At 52.8% G+C, this 17,153-nt stretch overlaps 6 protein-coding genes across 6 annotated transcripts; 2 read left to right on the top strand and 4 right to left on the bottom strand.

Annotated features, from left to right (window-relative positions):
- Positions 1-3,195: 3,195 nt before the first annotated feature.
- On the bottom strand, positions 3,196-6,014 carry AB675_2157 (uncharacterized protein; the record flags this gene model as incomplete). Its single annotated transcript, XM_018142105.1, has 5 exons — positions 3,196-3,413; positions 3,479-4,468; positions 4,512-5,417; positions 5,464-5,756; positions 5,803-6,014. 5 exons carry the CDS (start codon positions 6,012-6,014, stop codon positions 3,196-3,198), a joined length of 2,619 nt encoding a protein of 872 aa, XP_018003017.1.
- Positions 6,015-7,738: 1,724 nt separating this feature from the next.
- Positions 7,739-8,515, bottom strand: AB675_2158 (uncharacterized protein; the record flags this gene model as incomplete). Its single annotated transcript, XM_018142106.1, has 2 exons — positions 7,739-7,820; positions 7,869-8,515. The coding sequence occupies 2 exons, from the start codon at positions 8,513-8,515 to the stop codon at positions 7,739-7,741; spliced, it is 729 nt and encodes a 242-aa protein (XP_018002919.1).
- A 1,811-nt stretch (positions 8,516-10,326) lies between these two features.
- On the bottom strand, positions 10,327-11,384 carry AB675_2159 (UNC93-like protein; the record flags this gene model as incomplete). Its single annotated transcript, XM_018142107.1, has 2 exons — positions 10,327-10,624; positions 10,678-11,384. The coding sequence occupies 2 exons, from the start codon at positions 11,382-11,384 to the stop codon at positions 10,327-10,329; spliced, it is 1,005 nt and encodes a 334-aa protein (XP_018002923.1).
- A 65-nt stretch (positions 11,385-11,449) lies between these two features.
- Positions 11,450-11,863, bottom strand: AB675_2160 (UNC93-like protein; the record flags this gene model as incomplete). The annotated part of the gene is made up of 1 exon (XM_018142109.1): positions 11,450-11,863. The coding sequence occupies one exon, from the start codon at positions 11,861-11,863 to the stop codon at positions 11,450-11,452; it is 414 nt and encodes a 137-aa protein (XP_018002965.1).
- A 1,586-nt stretch (positions 11,864-13,449) lies between these two features.
- On the top strand, positions 13,450-14,900 carry AB675_2161 (putative N-acetylglucosamine-6-phosphate deacetylase; the record flags this gene model as incomplete). Its single annotated transcript, XM_018142110.1, has 2 exons — positions 13,450-13,809; positions 13,857-14,900. The coding sequence occupies 2 exons, from the start codon at positions 13,450-13,452 to the stop codon at positions 14,898-14,900; spliced, it is 1,404 nt and encodes a 467-aa protein (XP_018002807.1).
- A 1,047-nt stretch (positions 14,901-15,947) lies between these two features.
- Positions 15,948-17,011, top strand: AB675_2162 (Thiamine thiazole synthase; the record flags this gene model as incomplete). Its single annotated transcript, XM_018142111.1, has 2 exons — positions 15,948-16,357; positions 16,438-17,011. 2 exons carry the CDS (start codon positions 15,948-15,950, stop codon positions 17,009-17,011), a joined length of 984 nt encoding a protein of 327 aa, XP_018002784.1.
- Between the last annotated feature and the right edge of the window lie 142 nt (positions 17,012-17,153).

The raw sequence follows: 17,153 nt of genomic DNA on the forward strand, positions 1-17,153 counted from the left end.
GCTGACTATACATCTACTGTCTTCCATCGTTGTCAACTCGGCGAAAACCGCAGCGGAAAATGTATATATTGGAATTCCAAAAAGTCGCCAGCTGCAGCAAAGCTCACGTGTATAGAAGCACTATAGAGGTACCAAACATGAGCGACACTGAGAGCGATACTGACTTTTCTCACGGACACCTTCTCACGGAACAGGACCTTTGACCAGGGAAATGTGGCGCCAAATTTTACGGCCAGAAGACAACAACGCGGCTTCTTCGTCTGCTGCTCCAGGAGCGGGACCATCCCATAGGGTGGAATCGAGCCCGTCTCTGACAGCCAATCCACCGACTTATCGTCCTTTCGCCGATCTCGACCGTGGCTCAGAGTTTCTCGACATCACTCCTCGTAGGAGGCCTCTTTTCACTGGTCACCAGCTACCAGTCGTGCCATCCTTAATTGGTACACAGTCAACAACAGCAATCCAGGATACACCATCTGGACTGCTCAGATGCCCAACCCCAGGCTGTCTCAAACATCTCAACCCTTGTCCTTACCACCGCACTCATGCCAACTCGGTTCCTGACAACATTCATCACAATATAGGGGCGGACTGGGAGCAGAAAAGTCTCCGAAACGACTTCCACCGCGACACTGGCGCGGAAGCGAATAACGCTACGCAGAACGCCTCGCCGCCGCCGGAAGACAGTCCACCAGCTACAGATCTATTGCCATTGCGTCGCTTGATCGAAACCTCGGTACCAGGTATGTCCACCCAAGGCTCTTCAAGAGCAGCAATCGCTAAACAACCCTCGCATTTAGAGACACCACACATGAGCAAGCTACTGGACCTCCAGGCGTGTGAAGCATTCCGAAGGACGATACCTTCTTCATCCTCGACTACAGTGTCGCTCGCTGTACAACCTGCGTCTACACCGTCTCCGCGCACTGCATCTACGCCAACACCGCCCTCTAGATTACTCGGCATATGCTTGCGCCAACTCCAAGTCGTTACCAGCCTCCTCATTCCAGGAACTACTCAACAGTAGCAATAGCATCCTTGGCTACAGCAACTCCGCGCGTAGGAAGTCCGCTTACAGCATTTCGTCCTGACCTTGATCCGCCTATACTATTTGACGGAAGCGGAGAGCCGCCGTCTTCGTCGCAGCAGCGACAAGTCCAACTGGATGCCGCCGTCGCCACGGCTTCCCAGTTGCGTGAGGACGAAAGGCTGCAACAACGCGCCGAAGAAGCTCGTCGCCATAGGGATAATGGCGAAGGCCGCCCAGTCACTTCTGTCGACGGCAGTGGGAGAGACGTCGGTGTTGTCTGGACCAGCCCCTCGCCTACAGGGCCTCGTTCTCCGGCCCGTCACTCTGCAGCACTTCTCCCCACAGCAGCTAATTCCGCCCCTATTCAACCGTCACCATTCAACACAAGGAGCGAATCACCATCCTCGTCGCAGCAGCAAGGCAACGACAGACACAGCGCAATCACTGCCGCTCAACGCAGTACAAACAACGTCGGTCTCGTCCCAACTCAGCCTTTGCCTACAGGCCCCTTGCCGGCGGCCCCCTCCGTAAGAAGATGCTGCAAGGGCGCCCACCACCTCAAGTGCTACGCATCTGGCCCATGCTGCTGTCTGCGCAACTGCGATTCGGCCTGCCGCTGTCAATACTTCTTCTACGACGGTTTTCACGGCGTGACTCCCACAGTCTGCCATACCCATCCCTTTGGCTTCGACAAAGGGATACGCTCAGGTCGGGAGTCATGGAAAACGTGTCGGCCTCCTCCTGGGATTGGGAGGATCACAGGGCTGGAACAGCCTCCTCGGGACCCGCAGACTGGGGAGTGGCGACCGAGTGACCAATTGCCGCATGCAGGTGGTGAGTTGGCTCGGTTCCGCATCCTTCTGCACAGGCGACACATTGTTGGTCGATATTTGCCATGAGGCTGGTGCAAGGGTAGCAGAAGGGCCGCGTACGAGTGATGGGAAGGAGATGGAATGGAAAACGTTGGACATCGCGGAAGGGTCAGCGGAGCACGGTCACAGTCGCAAATTTAGACACGGACACGATCACAGGACTAGAAATCCTACTTATTACTTGGGAGCCCTCCTTGGTTAACAACGATAACAATAATCGGACTCCCAATAATTATGATAATTATAACAATGATAATAATGATATTGCCCGGTTGTCCTGGTAAGAACGTCGCAGCGAAGCCAGCTACAGCACGCACCCGACCACCTCGCCTTTGAGGAACAGCATCATACCACCGGCATTAAAGGGCACGAAATGTCTCTGATCAGTCCACCAGCAGCAACAACTCTGCAGCGTACTATGACCAAAAGCGAATCAGGTGACCAATCCGCCTAGCAGCACCGAACAGCTGGAGAGTACGGGTTGGGAGGACCCCCTTTCCACCGCAGCCTGGCGGCCTGCAGCCTTCAGCTTGTGTCATTTTAAATAAAGCCTCGAGCTGACACCTAAACTTCAGCGATGTTTGCCTGCTGCCTATGAGGCACCCCACCGGTCGACATTCACGGTTGCACGCTAGTAAATTTGCTCATGATCTTCCTGCCCTTCGCAGCAGAGCGAAGGCATGGCAAGCGTCGTTGTGGTCAAGGCGTGCCGGAGACCGCCTCGGGGCCTGGTCGGTGATCCCGTCCCTAACATGGCTACACAATAGTTGTGCTCTGCCTGGGAAATCTTAAAAACTCGCATAGAATGCGTGGAACCCGCCCTCTAGAGTAGTATCGTTGATAGAACGTGTGGTGTGGACGCAAGGGGTGGTTTTGCGTACTGCATAGTACCGACGCAAGTCACCTGCATCGAGTAAAACTAGCAATGGGGCTCTGGACGTTGGCACTGGAATGGCAGCGACGCATTTCTGTGGGCAATGAGCACGCGCTCCTGCACAGCGGGTGGTGGCCAACAGCCAATCACGATGGATGCAGCAAGAACGGGCGGCTGACCACTAAAGGAGGTACTTCGGGCGACCGACTGCCAGTATTCGTGCAAGGTATAGAAATTTTGCATTTGCTGCGTGCTCTGTATGCTGTTATAACAATAAGAATTAAAAGGTTAGGAATAATTGCCGCCGGTAGCTGAGATCCTGAACTCCCCCTACCCTCCTGCAGACAGCGCCGCGCTTCAGAAACAAGTGTCGCTGCAGCTGCCCGCTAAATCACGATTCCGGTCTGAGTAGAAGCCTCTCACCAATACCTGACCTCGTCATAAATCGGCACCTTCTCCGGCTGCGTCGTATCCCATTCCACCTTGTTCTTTTCGTTCAGCCAAGCGAATTCATCCGTGCTGTTGATGCCCGCCTCTTTGTTGCCCCGTACCAATTCCCTCGAAATTCCCAGCTTGTCTTGCGCTAGCCATACAACCATGTCCTTCTTCGGCGCCGCAAGTGCCGGGTGCATGTATGCTTGTTGCGAAGTTTCAGCGTCGTAAGTGGCATTTTCTCAACCTGGTCGTGAGAGAGCCTGGAACTGGCCTTGGCTCGCGATTTGTCGATCGCGTTCTCGAAGCGACTTGTGAGGAAGTTGCTCTTGCGCTTGTCCTTCGGGACGGAGGGTTGCCACTCATTTTGAGGTTGCGCGCGTTCCCCCTTGTTCACGATTGGCGCGCCATTGGAGGTGTTGTGCAGAGCGTTCGGATCGGCTCTCGTGTCGTCGGAGTCGTAGCCGTGGCCTTCTTCTGTCGATTCAGCGCTTAGCACTCGGCTGGCCTGGTTGCCGGCGAGTAGATCAAGCGGAATGTTGCTTTCCAGAGGTTTCAAACCGGCATTAACCAGGACATTGCACACGATGAGAACGACAAGGAACACCACCATCAGGACAAGTGGGCCGATAGCGGCCCTCGAATCGCCAACACTGATCGCGAAAAGGCCGATAAGGCACCAAGTCGCCAAGTAAAGACCCACGAGCAGTTGGCGGAGTGCTTTGAGATATCCTTCGCCGTTCATGTCGACCTTGAGACCCAAGACAAACAAGAATTGGTAGCGGAAACCCAGATACATCAGAGCGAAGCCAATTGTAGCAAAGCCCAAAACCAGCGGCGCGATACAGCTGTATGACAACATGATGACGCCCATGTTGGTGATCTTGGGGTACTCTGAGCCCCAACCGAGTCCAATAAGCTGCATCCAACGGGTGTACTGCTTGCGCGGCGTCTTGCCCAAGATCTTGCCGAGCACATAGATCGACAGAAGACCGGCTATATTGAGAATCTGTAGTGCGAAAATCATGAGACCCTGAAGAATGAAATAGCTGATGTAGAAGTTGGATGCCTTCGGAAGGTTCTTGGCGAGTAAGTTGACGGCGGATCCAGGGTTTTGGACGATTTGTGTAACGACTGAAGACGCAGCTGAAGAGAATGTTGTTATCAAAAACACCTGGATCACCTGGAAGATGAAGTACCAGCTCTGCGTCTTCGATTCGACGACTGCTAGGGTTGGTGCACCTGCGAATTTGGCGAGTTCTGGTTATGTCAGTAAGGCTCATTTTCAGGGCAGGAGACTCACGTCTGCAGATGATTGGGACTAGTGCCACCAGTACGGCAAGGAGAACAACGGGTAGTAAACCAGTAACGACGCCGAGTATCACATCTGGAATGCTGTTGATGAAGCCAAGCCACGGCAACTCGTTGGTGAGATAGTTGACGTTACTCAACGATCCCACGAACGCGACAGGAATGGCCCAGAATATGGTCATGAGAGTGACTACCGTGGTTGCGAGGGCCATCTTAAGTTTCCTCGAGGCTTTGCTCATGGCCAGATTCTTCCAGATGACCTGTTCGGGATGGACTTGGATGTATCTTGGTGAGAACTTCGTCTTCTTCTTCTTGTTCTCGGTGAATTGCATAGCTTCTTGCGCCGCGGCCTGGGACGAGAACTCAACGAATGCGGCAGATGAGCTCTTTCCGCGTCCATCGAAATGCTCATTCTGCATCTCTTGAATGTCCTTGTTGAGTTTGGGGAGCTCTGCACGGCCGTATTGGATTGTGTCAACCTTCTTACCGATCAAGAACTTCAACTTGTGCGTAGGCCAGTCCTTTTTGCCGACCGAAGCTAACGGATCAGAAGGATTGGTAGGATTGGCGCTTGCTCCCTTCTTCTTGGCTTGCTTCTGGGCTTTCTTGTTCTCGTTGATGATGAGCTTCATTTCGCCGGTCTCAAGTTTGTTCCATAGATCATCGCGGTCCTCAATCTTGTCTTCGAGCTTCTCGCAGTCCGGCACAATCCAGATTTTGCGGACATGATGGCCGAAGACTTGTCGGAGTGCCTGTTCGGACAGACTCTCTTTTGGAATGCCGAGAAACAATACCGTGCGCGATGACAAGCGCTGAGCGTGGAAGGAGGTCATGAAGTAAGCTTGACGCACACCGATGAAGTACAACGATTCTCGGACGACAACGAAGAGGACGAATCCTGTGGGTTGTAAGCAAAAGCATGATGTCTAGACCGATATACGCACCGAAGAATACCCAAGCCGTCAAGGCATGTGCGTAATAGCGATTTGGATTGGCAATGTTGCTCATGCTGAGGAGGTCGAGTTGTTTTTGACCGCCCTTACCAGTAGCATTGACGGGGAACAAGATTGGCCATGTAACGCAGCAGCCGACAAAAGCGATGACCATGAGCATTTTCAGATATCGGACGAAGAAATAGTTATCGAGTGACGAGTGCTGTAGAATGTGCTCATCGGACAGTTGACGGTAGTCAGACAGCCAGCCTAAGAAACTCGTCTTGGGCGCTGGGGTTTGGGCACTGTTCATCATCAGCAAGAGCCGAATAGTATCAAGCAAGGCATTACTCTTTGGCAACCAGGCCATCAAAAGTTCGTGCCTGGAAGACTCTTGCAAGTTTATTCCGCAGTACCAGGAAAACGATGAATATCGCAGCCGCGATCAAGATGGTTGGCACGAGAGTTGATACAAGACTCGAAGCCGAATTGCTGGTGTTCTGTGCCGCATCTTGCTTGTTCTGCTGTCGCCGAACGAGGCTGTACAGCGTGGAAGACGCCATCTTTGCGACAGCAAGGTAATGTGCGGGTGAATAATGATAGTGGAACGAAATCTAAGAAGTATGTTGATAAGTTGGACTTGTTTTTATTGATGGGCGCCAGACGTCATCCTGCAGAGGTTCAGGTAGAGTTTGGTGGTTGCAAGCCACTCCCGCAGTGACACTGAATTTCCTGGCCTTCTGTTGATGGATATTTCGGATAATCGTACTGACGGGTTCACGTTGGTACTGGACAATCAACGACCACGACGAGCTTTGATCAACATGCTCTGCTGTTGTATCTAATTTGCGACACATTGGACTCCTTTCGAATGGTAAACAACACATATGGACATCGAAATCGGCAATCTGATGGAATGTGGAGTACGAATAAGCCACTAATGACGATGGCAAACTCAATCCCGCCTCTGAAAATCGAGGGCACGGTCCAGACTTGTGCGACCAGCAACGATTCCCCACTGATGACATGCGAGCTGAATCGGGTCTCATCCCTGTCGAGCTGAGGGGGGCACGCTGCAACAGGTTTCACCTTAGTATCCGCTGCATCTCACCCCGATGCCGAGAAGGTGAACTTGGGACTTCCGCCTCAAGTACACTCCATATGCACGGCGATTCAGAGTCCAAGGTGAAAAGGGCGGCGGCTCAAGCGTCACATAACTACATAACAACCTGAAGAGCATGACGGGAGGGGAATGGATGCTATCTGGCGATCAAGAATTGCAGATTCAGCTAGATGGAAATGCCATCCGGATGCAGTGTAGTGCAGGACAGACGTTCTATGAGTTTCGTGACGTCAATGGCAGCTTGGCAGCTGTCAGGCTGGCCTTCAGCCTGCTACTTTATGCCTTCCACACATTGCAGATGCTGCTTCCAAGGTAGACAGTGAAGTCGCGAATGAGGGGACAATCGAAGAAGCCGGTGCTCGCTGAGGCTGTCCAGTTCTGAACGCATGCATGTCGTTCCTCGCGCCATAGTGAGCCAAGTCAGCACTCGATGCGACACCGGTAGCTGCCCCAGGAGATAACGAGCATTGTTGGAGCAGCAATTTCCCTAGGAGCTACAAATCGCACATGAGACAACCAAGGGCGAGACAACCAAGGGCGCACAGACCAACAACAATTGTGCTGGAGACTTAAGTGCCTGCTCTGCACTCCTTAGGTAGTTGAGAAGGGAAAGCCGCCTTACACTAACGTCTTGGCAAGGCAAACAGGCAGCTAGTACCAGCAGCAACTAACGACGTTGCTTATGGCTTATGCTTTACTGTGCATACTTAGCAATCTTGACAGCCAAAAAGTATTAGCAACACAGCATGCTGTATTCAAGCAATGACCTGTGAGCTGTCTCAGTCAGGCCCTCCTGATATACGAAGGCTTCCACGCAATGAGAGACCCAACTACTTAGTAAAGAAGCCACAGACACGTAAGACGATCGAGCATCGCAATATGAAGGGCACCCGGTGCGAAGACCGTTCCAAGGCTGGATTGCAGCGAAAAATACGGTCCTACAGATGGTCCGCTAGTTGCTCGTGCTGTATTACGGCAGTGCCTTGATATCTACTTTTCATGGACTTCGCTCTTCTGCCACGACTCTTGCTATCCACGCGCTGCGTATTCCAAGATTCTTTCCTTGTGCTAATCGGACGACCTGGGACTCCTGAGAGATGTTCAAGTATCTGACCACAACTTATCTCCTCCCTGGGCGGCGGATCTTACGGGCACCAAGACCTTCTATGGTTGCTGGTCGAAGGCTCTGGCCAAGTCACGCTGAACGGATGCTTCCGATTGTGCAAGTTGACGAGCATCTTGTTGCCTAGAAGTACGTTAGCCGTGTTTCAACCACCCTCGATATCGCACTTACTGCTCTTCCAAACGTCGTCTCTGGCGCAGCTGCTCAACGGGCTCTCTCTCAAGCTTGTTGTACCATGCGGCCACGTCGGATCGGTAACGAGCTTCGAACAACAGTCTTTGCATACGCTCAATTGATTCAGCACTAGCTTCGGCGTTGCCGTTGGCGTGGACGATGCGTAGATACTCGTCAACAGCTTCCTTCGCTTTGACCTGCTGCTGTTCCGCAATCGCAGCGTTTTGTCTTCGCGCACCAGCGTTCTCGATTCTTGTGGCACGATCCTCAGCCATTTCGGCGATGGTATCTTGTCCTGGAACATCGAACACAGCGCTCATACCAACAAGACGATTGTAGGCATACTCAATCTCGATATGGAAGTCCTCGAAATCTCTGGCGCCCCAGTCAGCGCCATTCGCATCTCTTGCCCTTGCAAGAGCTTCGACTAGGATCTGATAAGTGTCCCTATCCAGAAACACCATTGGTTCCTGATATAGAGGCGGGAGTTGGTAGTACTGCAAGTGAGGAGGCAGCAGGTGGGGTGGCTGCTGAGGAGCGGCAGGTGGAGGGAGTGGCGCGAGGGTGGGATATGGAGGCATAAACAGCGGCACACCAGCCGCAGCAGGTTGCTGGTGACCTGCTACGCCTGGAACGTTGTTCATGATTGTGTTGGCGCGCTTTGGCGAGATGGATTTGATGTGGATGATGAGCAAGAAGTTCAACTTCGGAAGGGGGGCTGGTGGTACTTATAGGCAAGATGCTGAAGTCCCTATTGAAGTTCGCGCGTACTGCCAGCCAGAAATAGTGTCAAAATAACATTCAATTGGTGTTTTCTGATTGTGGTAGAAGCAAGCCCTCGTCGTGAATACGTTGTTGGGCTCAGTGGAGTTGAGGGAAGGGGAGGAGATTGGTCGAGAAGGAGCCTCAAGAGCTGCGTGAATCGAACTGCCACGGCCATCTGTGGAGACATTCAGTCACTGATCGTTCTCTTGAGGTGCTCATTGAGGCTAAACGCGTCTGCGGACGTTGGACGTTGTTATGTCATCATGGAAAAGCGAAAAGGGGCCTCGTGGCAGGGTAGTCGTCGTAGTATCCCTCATGGGAGTTAACCGTAGATTCTGTAAGGAAGACAAGGTGTGTTAAGGTCTTACGGCCATGGTATATCAGCAGAGCATTGATGACTATATAGCGTGCGTAATAGCCTCACCACAAGATCTTTCTGGGTACTCAGTACGCGCTGGCTCATTGTCTGGAATTGCAAGTTTTCCATCTTCTCTCTATCTCATGAAATTGTGCCAACCTTTCTAGTTGACGTGAGTGCTTGCTGAATGCCAGACAAGGCCTTCTAACAATGAGCAGCCCAACGCGAGGTTTAGGGACGAGGAGAAGCAAGCTCTGTGTTCCAGGAGGCATCTTAGACTAGGACTTTGCAAATAATGAGGTGCGCCAAAACACAGTGTCCAATTCACGCTCAGCAGTGAATGCTGGATCGTGATTGCTCAAAGGTAACGGATCAGGGTGACCTCGCAACAGATGCGTACAATTAGCAATTGATTCTTTGCAAGTCACTTGAGGGATGCTCTGGCCCCTTCTGGGACCTTCATGGAAGGTTTGACAGCAACCATGAGTTGCCTTGGTCTGTCGAGTTATGGTTTGCGCCATCTTTGTCAATGGTCTGATTGCTTAATGGATCGGGCGGCTCTTCCAAGACGTCAGTCCATTGCATGCAACATCCCAGGATTGGAAGCTAGGTGAATCGTCGAAGTGGATTTTGTCCCGGGCTTCGAAGGTTCGAGTGAAAATGGTCGACTGCATCCTCGACTACCACCTCTCTCAAGCCGCAGGGAAGGACACGAAGTACTCCAGCTTTGACCTTGCTGAAGTCCTTGTTGTTGGCAATGCAAACCTGCCATCGCGCTGTCAGCTGCAGCAATATTTCATATGTGACACCATCGTCGAGAAATGACCACGCAGCACTTGTCCTTAAGGTCGCAAGATATCGACATCAGCGTCACCAGATGTGTCGGAACCTTCCAATATTCAGTCAGGCGTGCCCTGAGAAGATTCCCGCTTTGCGAAATTCTTGGCATAGAACCACATCGAGACTCCAAACTTCTGGCCTCACGTTGCCGGGGCTCAGGTTTCCTTGCTTATGGTATGGCTTCGCTATGCCTGTGCCAGCATCATAGGTCTGAGTAGCTCGCATGACTTCCTGAGAGACCATGGACGAGAAAGTATTGACCAATATGTGGATCAGGGGATATCAATTCATGAACTTCGTATCTGAAAGAGCCATAGCTATATAGGTATTGTAAGCTAGCAGCAACAAAGACCGCTCGCTCATTGGTGTCACACTGAAGCTCCGTATTCTGTATCTGAAAGCAGGTCTGTAACCACGCCTTGCTCGCCACAGCAGTATCGACAAGAATATGCGACTGATACATTCATTGCGTAACAGCATCAGCCAAGCATATCAGTGCTTGGCGTCTGTTGCCGTGGGGTCGGTGGCGACGACCTCCTCCCTCGTCTCGTCAGTGAAGACCAGATCCTTCTCGAGCTCAGTGTGGTTTGTGACCTTCATCCATACCACTGGGGCAGCAATGAGAATCGAACCAGCGAGGAGGCCCCAATTAGCAGCAAATTCGGTCATAAAGGCAACCTTCTCGGCATCGATGGAGGGAGAGATGGAACCACCAGCGGACTGGATGCCCTTGTAGAAACCGGCGAAGTTGGCGAGCTTGCGGCCGTTGTTCGAGAGAGAGCCAATGATCCTAGTGCACTAGTCAGCTATGGAAGGCGACACATTTCAAAGGCAACGACTTACCAATAAGCAGTAGTTTGGAAAGCAGCATCGTAGAAGCCATAGAACATGTAGAGGAACATAGGGCCGATATAGCCCGAGTCCTGGAAGTCCTTCTTCTGGTAATCCTCGGCCTCGGTCATTGCACGGGTGTAGGTCTTCTGGAAGGCGTAGCCACCACCCCAGATAGCCATCGTGAGCGTGAAGAGCGCAGCCAAGCCAACCTTGGCGCGAGTACGACGAGACAAGCGGCCCATGTCGAGGAAGGTACCGAAGATCAGCGCACCGACCATCTGCATGGACCAGTAGAGGACCGAGTTGAGAGCGCGGGTGCGGGTGTTATAGTAGGCAAAGTTGACGTCCTGGAAGTGGTATGTGTAGAACCAGTTGGACGCCAGGAAGAATGGGAAGAGGAAAACGATGTACCAATCTGACCTCAGAGTCTCAAACAGGCCAATGAACTCGGACTTCCAGGTGGGCTGCTTCATCAGGATGACGCGGCTGCCGTCTTTGCGAACAACGAAATGAGGGTTGCAGGCGCAGCAGGCGAGGAGGAAGCCGAACAGCATGAGTGCGATGAAGGCATAGTACGTGCCGTCGTTGACTTCTGGCGCAGTGCTGTGCAGATTTTGTGCAAGAGGCACGAGAGCGCCAATGACAGCACCCAAGTTGAAGATGACCCAGAAGACAGCGATAAAGCGACCCTTCTGCTTCTCAAGCGGGTAAGCCATCATCATTGCACCTTGGGCAGTCCATAGTAGACCTGCGCAAACACCAAGCAAAGAGCCGGCGAAGATCAGGAAGCGGCATTCCTGGTGTGCTTGTAGACCAGTAGGGAGACGAGGTAGATGCAATAGCCGAAGCCACCAAAGGCCAAAGTCAGGCGGAGCCCGATTGTGTTTGCGACTGTACCGCCAAAGAAGCCGACGATGGAGAATGTGGCGTACAAGCCAATCGAGGACCTGTTCACATCGTATGGGTCCATGCCACCTCCTGCGCCGAGACCAGAGACCGCATTGTACATGCCAGGGCACATGAAGCAGACGAATGCGACGAAGACGATCTGAAATTCGGGCGAAGCGTAGGGTGGGAGTACTCCGAAGAGCCTCTTGTACATCCATGGTTTGCCGAGAGGGCGGTCATGGTGAGCGTCTGCTGCTTCGAGAGAAGGAGGCGTATCGGAGCCGGATTTCTCGTTATAGGAGGCCATCTTTTCGCTTGCCATTATTGTAGTTGAATATCGACGAACGTGGTATGTTATGAAGAGGATGATAAGGTAGCAGTCTGCAGTCAAGTGACAAAGCGCAGTCGAGACTCGAAAGAGGAGGTGCAGTAGCTTGCAGGGCTAGCTTGCCAGGGGTCTTAAGCCTGTGAATTAAAAGCTGCACTCTGGGGGAAATGGGCTCTGCGGATGATCTGCGCCCGGCGGCAGCAAGATGCTTTTTCTTGTCGCGTGCCTTGCGGAAGGTTCGAGGTCCAGCGGTCTGGAGAAGAGGAATAGATTTTCGGCAAGACTGGGTCAAGGTGGGACACATATAGTACTCAATCTGATGTCGACTGCTAGAGGAGTAAGGTAGCTACGTGGCCGAGTGGTAGCATCGTTGCTGACCAGCGGTACCAGTAAGCACACGAGATTCGAGATAGCAGCGTAGTGTCACACAGCAAAAAGAGTCAAGTGTTTGAGATATTCAATGGGCAGGGTCTCACCTGCCACTGGGGGTGGATCTCACTGATTGCTCGCGAGAAGCCCAGGCAACTATTGGGCGGGCGATGGGAGCGCTCCGAGATAGCGCTGCGGTCAGAGTGCCGTTTCCAGGCGTGGCGTCTGAACAAGCAAGTCAAATGGACCTTAAACGAGGCTTCCAGATGGGCCAAATCCACTGAAACCCATGCCTAGCGAGCTTCCCCCGCCTCGACGCTGCTACCCCCTGCTGTTCCAGATAGTCAAAGTCACGTGCGGGCTGTCTCCGTTGATAATGATTGCGACCTCATCGCAACGTTACATCCACCTCAAATCGCTATGGAACGGTAGTATTTGGCGGTTCATAAGGCCAGAGCCGCGAGCTCTTCGATGCAGGAAGCCACGACAGCAACATCAGTGTCAGCGACGATGCCCGGTGTCGTCGGAGGTACAGTCAACGTCAAACCCCAGGCCATGGTTGTGGTACGCTACACCCGCTCGTGGCTACAAGCATGCTATCTCGATTCTGAACAGCCCTCCCGTGCTTCCAGTACTACCGGAAAGCCTTCATAGGCCGTCAGGACTTCTCCGTATCACCCATTCAGGCTTTGATAATCCGGAAACCATCGACTGACTTACTGCGTGGGCACGTTGCACTCTTTTGGCTGCTGATTGATGCTGCTGTAGCTACTTACTGCCGCCACCTTTCGCCCTGCGATCTCTGCCAGACGCTGCTCTACTCCAACCGTTTCTTCCTGGACGTGATGAGGCGTTCTTTCGGACTTGCTGATAGACCAACCTCTGATACTATATCAGACTTTCGGTAATACTCGCCTTCCATCACGACTGTTGTACGGCTAGTGAACAGCGCGCCATACAAGGGTGACCTCATACTGTGATTCTTCGATTCCTGCTCTACGCGTTGGTCATTGCGACCCTGTCCCTTCCTACCCGCCTCATACTTCAGTACCAGCGCAGTGGGCTGGTTCCTGTCTTTGCCTTCTTCTGGCCTGTCTATACAGTCACCACGACTTGCAGTACACAAGAATCAGCCATTCTCTCAAGGCCTCAGCTTGGCCTGTATACTGTGTACTCTTATAACTCTGTACCACAACATGTCCCAGTCCCAAGCTCAGGCAGTAATTACCAAGTTCGTCAACGGATACCTTCTCCGCAATGGACGTCTTGAGACTGGCGACTTGTGGATCTCATCAGAGACAGGTCGTATACTCAACTCTCAGTCCACATTCTATGCGTCGCATATCAAGCCCGACGTCACTATAGATCTCGGAGGCAAATTATTGTCACCAGGCTTGATCGATGTCCAGCTCAATGGCGGCCACGGCTTCGACTTTTCGATACCAGACGACGACTTTGAGAAGAAGCTCGAAGACACTAACCGCCGTTTCGCCAAAGCTGGCGTGACTTCTTACCTGCCAACTGTCATCAGCGCCAATCCGGACGTCTACCAATCGGTTCTACCCTATCTTGGGCCGTCCGGTCGTGACCGCGACGCTCCAAGGGTGCCGAATCGCTGGGTGCACATGTGGAGGGACCTTTCCTCGCGCCCTGTCGAAATGGCATCCACAACAAAACAGTCCTGCAACACGCCGAGACATGGTCTGACATTCAACGTGTGTACGGCGCAGACAACTTGTCGAATGGCACAGTTCGCAAAGTCACCGCGGCCCCAGAAATCGCCAACATGATCAACCTGATTCCCGAATTCACCTCTCGCGGGATTGTCTTCAGCATAGGGCACTCCGACGCTGACCTCGCCCAAGCGTCTTCTGCCGTCATCCATGGTGCCACCATGGTCACACACATGTTCAACGCGATGCGGCCCTTTGGCCATCGTGATCCGGGCATCTTCGGTCTGCTCGGCTCGGCGCCATCTCGTCCGTCCACGCCGATCTCATCCCGACCGAGCTCGCACCCATCGTCACCCACTTTACACAGCGCACAGAAGCGTTCCTCGACACCTCGTTCCTCACTCAGTATCACCTCTTCCATCTCCGAAGACGACACGAATGTCCTCTGTGACTCACCAACACTGACAACCCACCTCCATAAGCCTACGCTACCTGACCGAGCATCTCTCCGTCCCTACTTCGGCCTCATCAGCGATGGTGTCCACCTCTCACCTGCCTCTCTCAAGATAGCCTACACCTCTTTTCCCGCAGGCGCCATTCTTGTGACCGATGCTCTTTCCTTTGCGGGCCTGCCCGACGGCGAGTATCCTTGGACCAATGGCACCACCATCATCAAGAAAGGACCCGAGATTCGAGGCAAAGACACGGGCAGACTGGCTGGCGTGGCGATCAGCCTGATTGAATGTGTCAACAACTTCCGCAGGTTCACAGGAGTGCCTGTAGGCGAAGCATTGGAGACTGTCACCAGTCGACCAGCCCGAATGTTAGGAGTGGAGGACAGGAAAGGTGGCCTGGAGGCCGGCATGGATGCAGATCTGATCGTCCTTGGCGGTCTTGGTGAGGGTGCTGAGCTAGACGGTGAAGGTGATCTGAGGGTAGAGGCTGTGTGGAAGTTTGGTGTCAGGCTCTCCTAAGGGAGTCTTTGTGGTCACCGAAAGCCAAAGCATGTGTTTCTGGGAGCATCCGGCGTTATTGTTGCATTTTCTTGGCTGTGGGGTGTCGTCTGACAGGCTCGAAACTGCATGGGTTTGACAAGACAGGAAAATGCTTACAACGACCGTGGGAGATAGCACTTTTGGTATCTGTAGACACTCCATAGATGAGCGATCACCTGGTATGTATTGTACTATCATGGCAGATATGATGAATGCAACTTACGATTTAGTGTCCACTCAACTTCTCTGTCACTACACCGTATATTGATGCATCTGCTGGATAGGATCTGCGTGTGCGAAAGACAAGCAGCAGAACGCGATGCACCTTCCTCGAGGATTGCTGAAACTCTATTCCGCAGACCGGATGACTGTGCATATCGGCACCCCCACTTGCGGTCCTCCAGTCCATGATGTGATGTTCCACAAATACCCCTCCCCATGCCAGTGTCGTGATATAAGCGGGAGCACACATTGTTTATTCTTATCTTCTTCGACACAACTTTCCAAAAGCTGTCGAAGGTTCTGCATAGTCAAGTGGTATGTATCATCTAGGTCGAGAGCACGTCTAATACTCCCAGGCCCAACAAACATCAAGAAGTACATCTCGCCATCTCTGAAAGGATGGAGAGTCATGTTGTTACTCTCGCTCGGAAACCCGGCTATCTACCCACAGATTGCGGGTGACCATGTTCCCAAGCACAGAAATGTGATCAAGGTATTTCCACAAAATGCATCGAGCTATTCTGGGCACATTGCGTGTCCCAGAGCCAGCTAGATGAGCATGGCCGGTGTTCGCACAGCTCTACTACGATATCCGCAGCAACCGGTCCCATGTTGGTTCCCAAAAGACCACGAGGGACTGGACTGTTGGATTGGCGAGAAGCATAGCGTCCTGAGATTATACGGCTTGAACTTGAACTTGGATCATACCAGCGAAAGAACATGCTCTCTTTCTCCTTTCCCACAGAGCCCTCCTCGGCTTCTAACACCGTCTAGATCGAACACTGAATCCCGTCAACCAACGAGATGTCTCCACCATCCGCTATCTATCAAAATGAAGTCCATGGCTTCGAAGTGGGAGGCGCCGTCAAGGCCAAGACTCTCCCCCATGCGTTCAAAGACAATGGTCTCAATGGCGTCAACGATCTCCCAGCAAAAGATAGCGTCCTTCTCGAAACCTTCGCCGGCAAGTGGGATGATTTCACCTTCGCACCGATCCGTGAGTCTACGGTCAGTCGTGCTATGACCAGACGCTACTTCTCGGATCTGGACACCTACGCCGAGTCCGACGTTGTCATCGTCGGTGCTGGCTCTGCTGGACTGTCTGCAGCCTACGTCCTGGCAAAGGCACGTCCCGATCTCAAGATTGCGATCATCGAGCATCTGTCAGCCCTGGTGGTGGATGTTGGCTCGGTGGACAGCTGTTCAGTGCTATGGTGCTAAGGAAGCCTGCCGATAAATTCTTGGGTTTGTACATTCCAAGCCGCTTGCAAGTGTTCGATCATGCTAATGAAAGCGTTCCACCAGACGACCTCGAGGTCAAGTACGCCGACGAAGGCAACTACGTCGTCGTCCACCACGCCGCCTACTTCATGTCCACTCTGCTCTCCAAGGTCCTCGCCTTCCCCAACGTGAAGCTCTTCAACGCCACTGCTGTCGAAGACCTCATCACTCGGCCAACATCCGACAATAGCGTCCGCATTGCCGGCGTCGTCACCAACTGGACCCTCGTCACCTTGCACCATGATGATCATAGTTGCATGGATCCCAACACAATCAACGCCCCGCTCGTTATCTCGACCACCGGCCACGACGGACCGTTTGGTGCTTTCTCTGCTAAGCGCCTAGCCGGCTTCGGTGCGGTCAATCTAGGTGGCATGCGACCTCTCGACATGGTGACTGCCGAAGATGCGATCGTCAAAGGCACTCGAGAGGTAGTGAAGGGGTTGATCATGGCAGGAATGGAGCTGAGCGAGTTGGATGGTGGAAACAGGATGGGACCTACCTTCGGCGCCATGGTCCTTAGTGGATTGAAGGCCGCAGAAGAGGCTCTAAATGTTTGGGAACAGCGCAAGGAGGAGTGCGCTTAAGTGTAAGGATACTTCATCGCTGGATGATCTGCCCAGCATCCACTCTTTTCAACATCGGGGTACGATCTGTCGACGCCATCGATCCCCGACAGTCGGTCTTTCGAGACGACTCGCTCATTCCTTTAACGACACATATAGCACA

This window comes from Cyphellophora attinorum, assembly GCF_001299255.1.
Source record: "Cyphellophora attinorum strain CBS 131958 chromosome Unknown Contig6, whole genome shotgun sequence".
NCBI classification, from domain to species: domain Eukaryota; kingdom Fungi; phylum Ascomycota; class Eurotiomycetes; order Chaetothyriales; family Cyphellophoraceae; genus Cyphellophora; species Cyphellophora attinorum.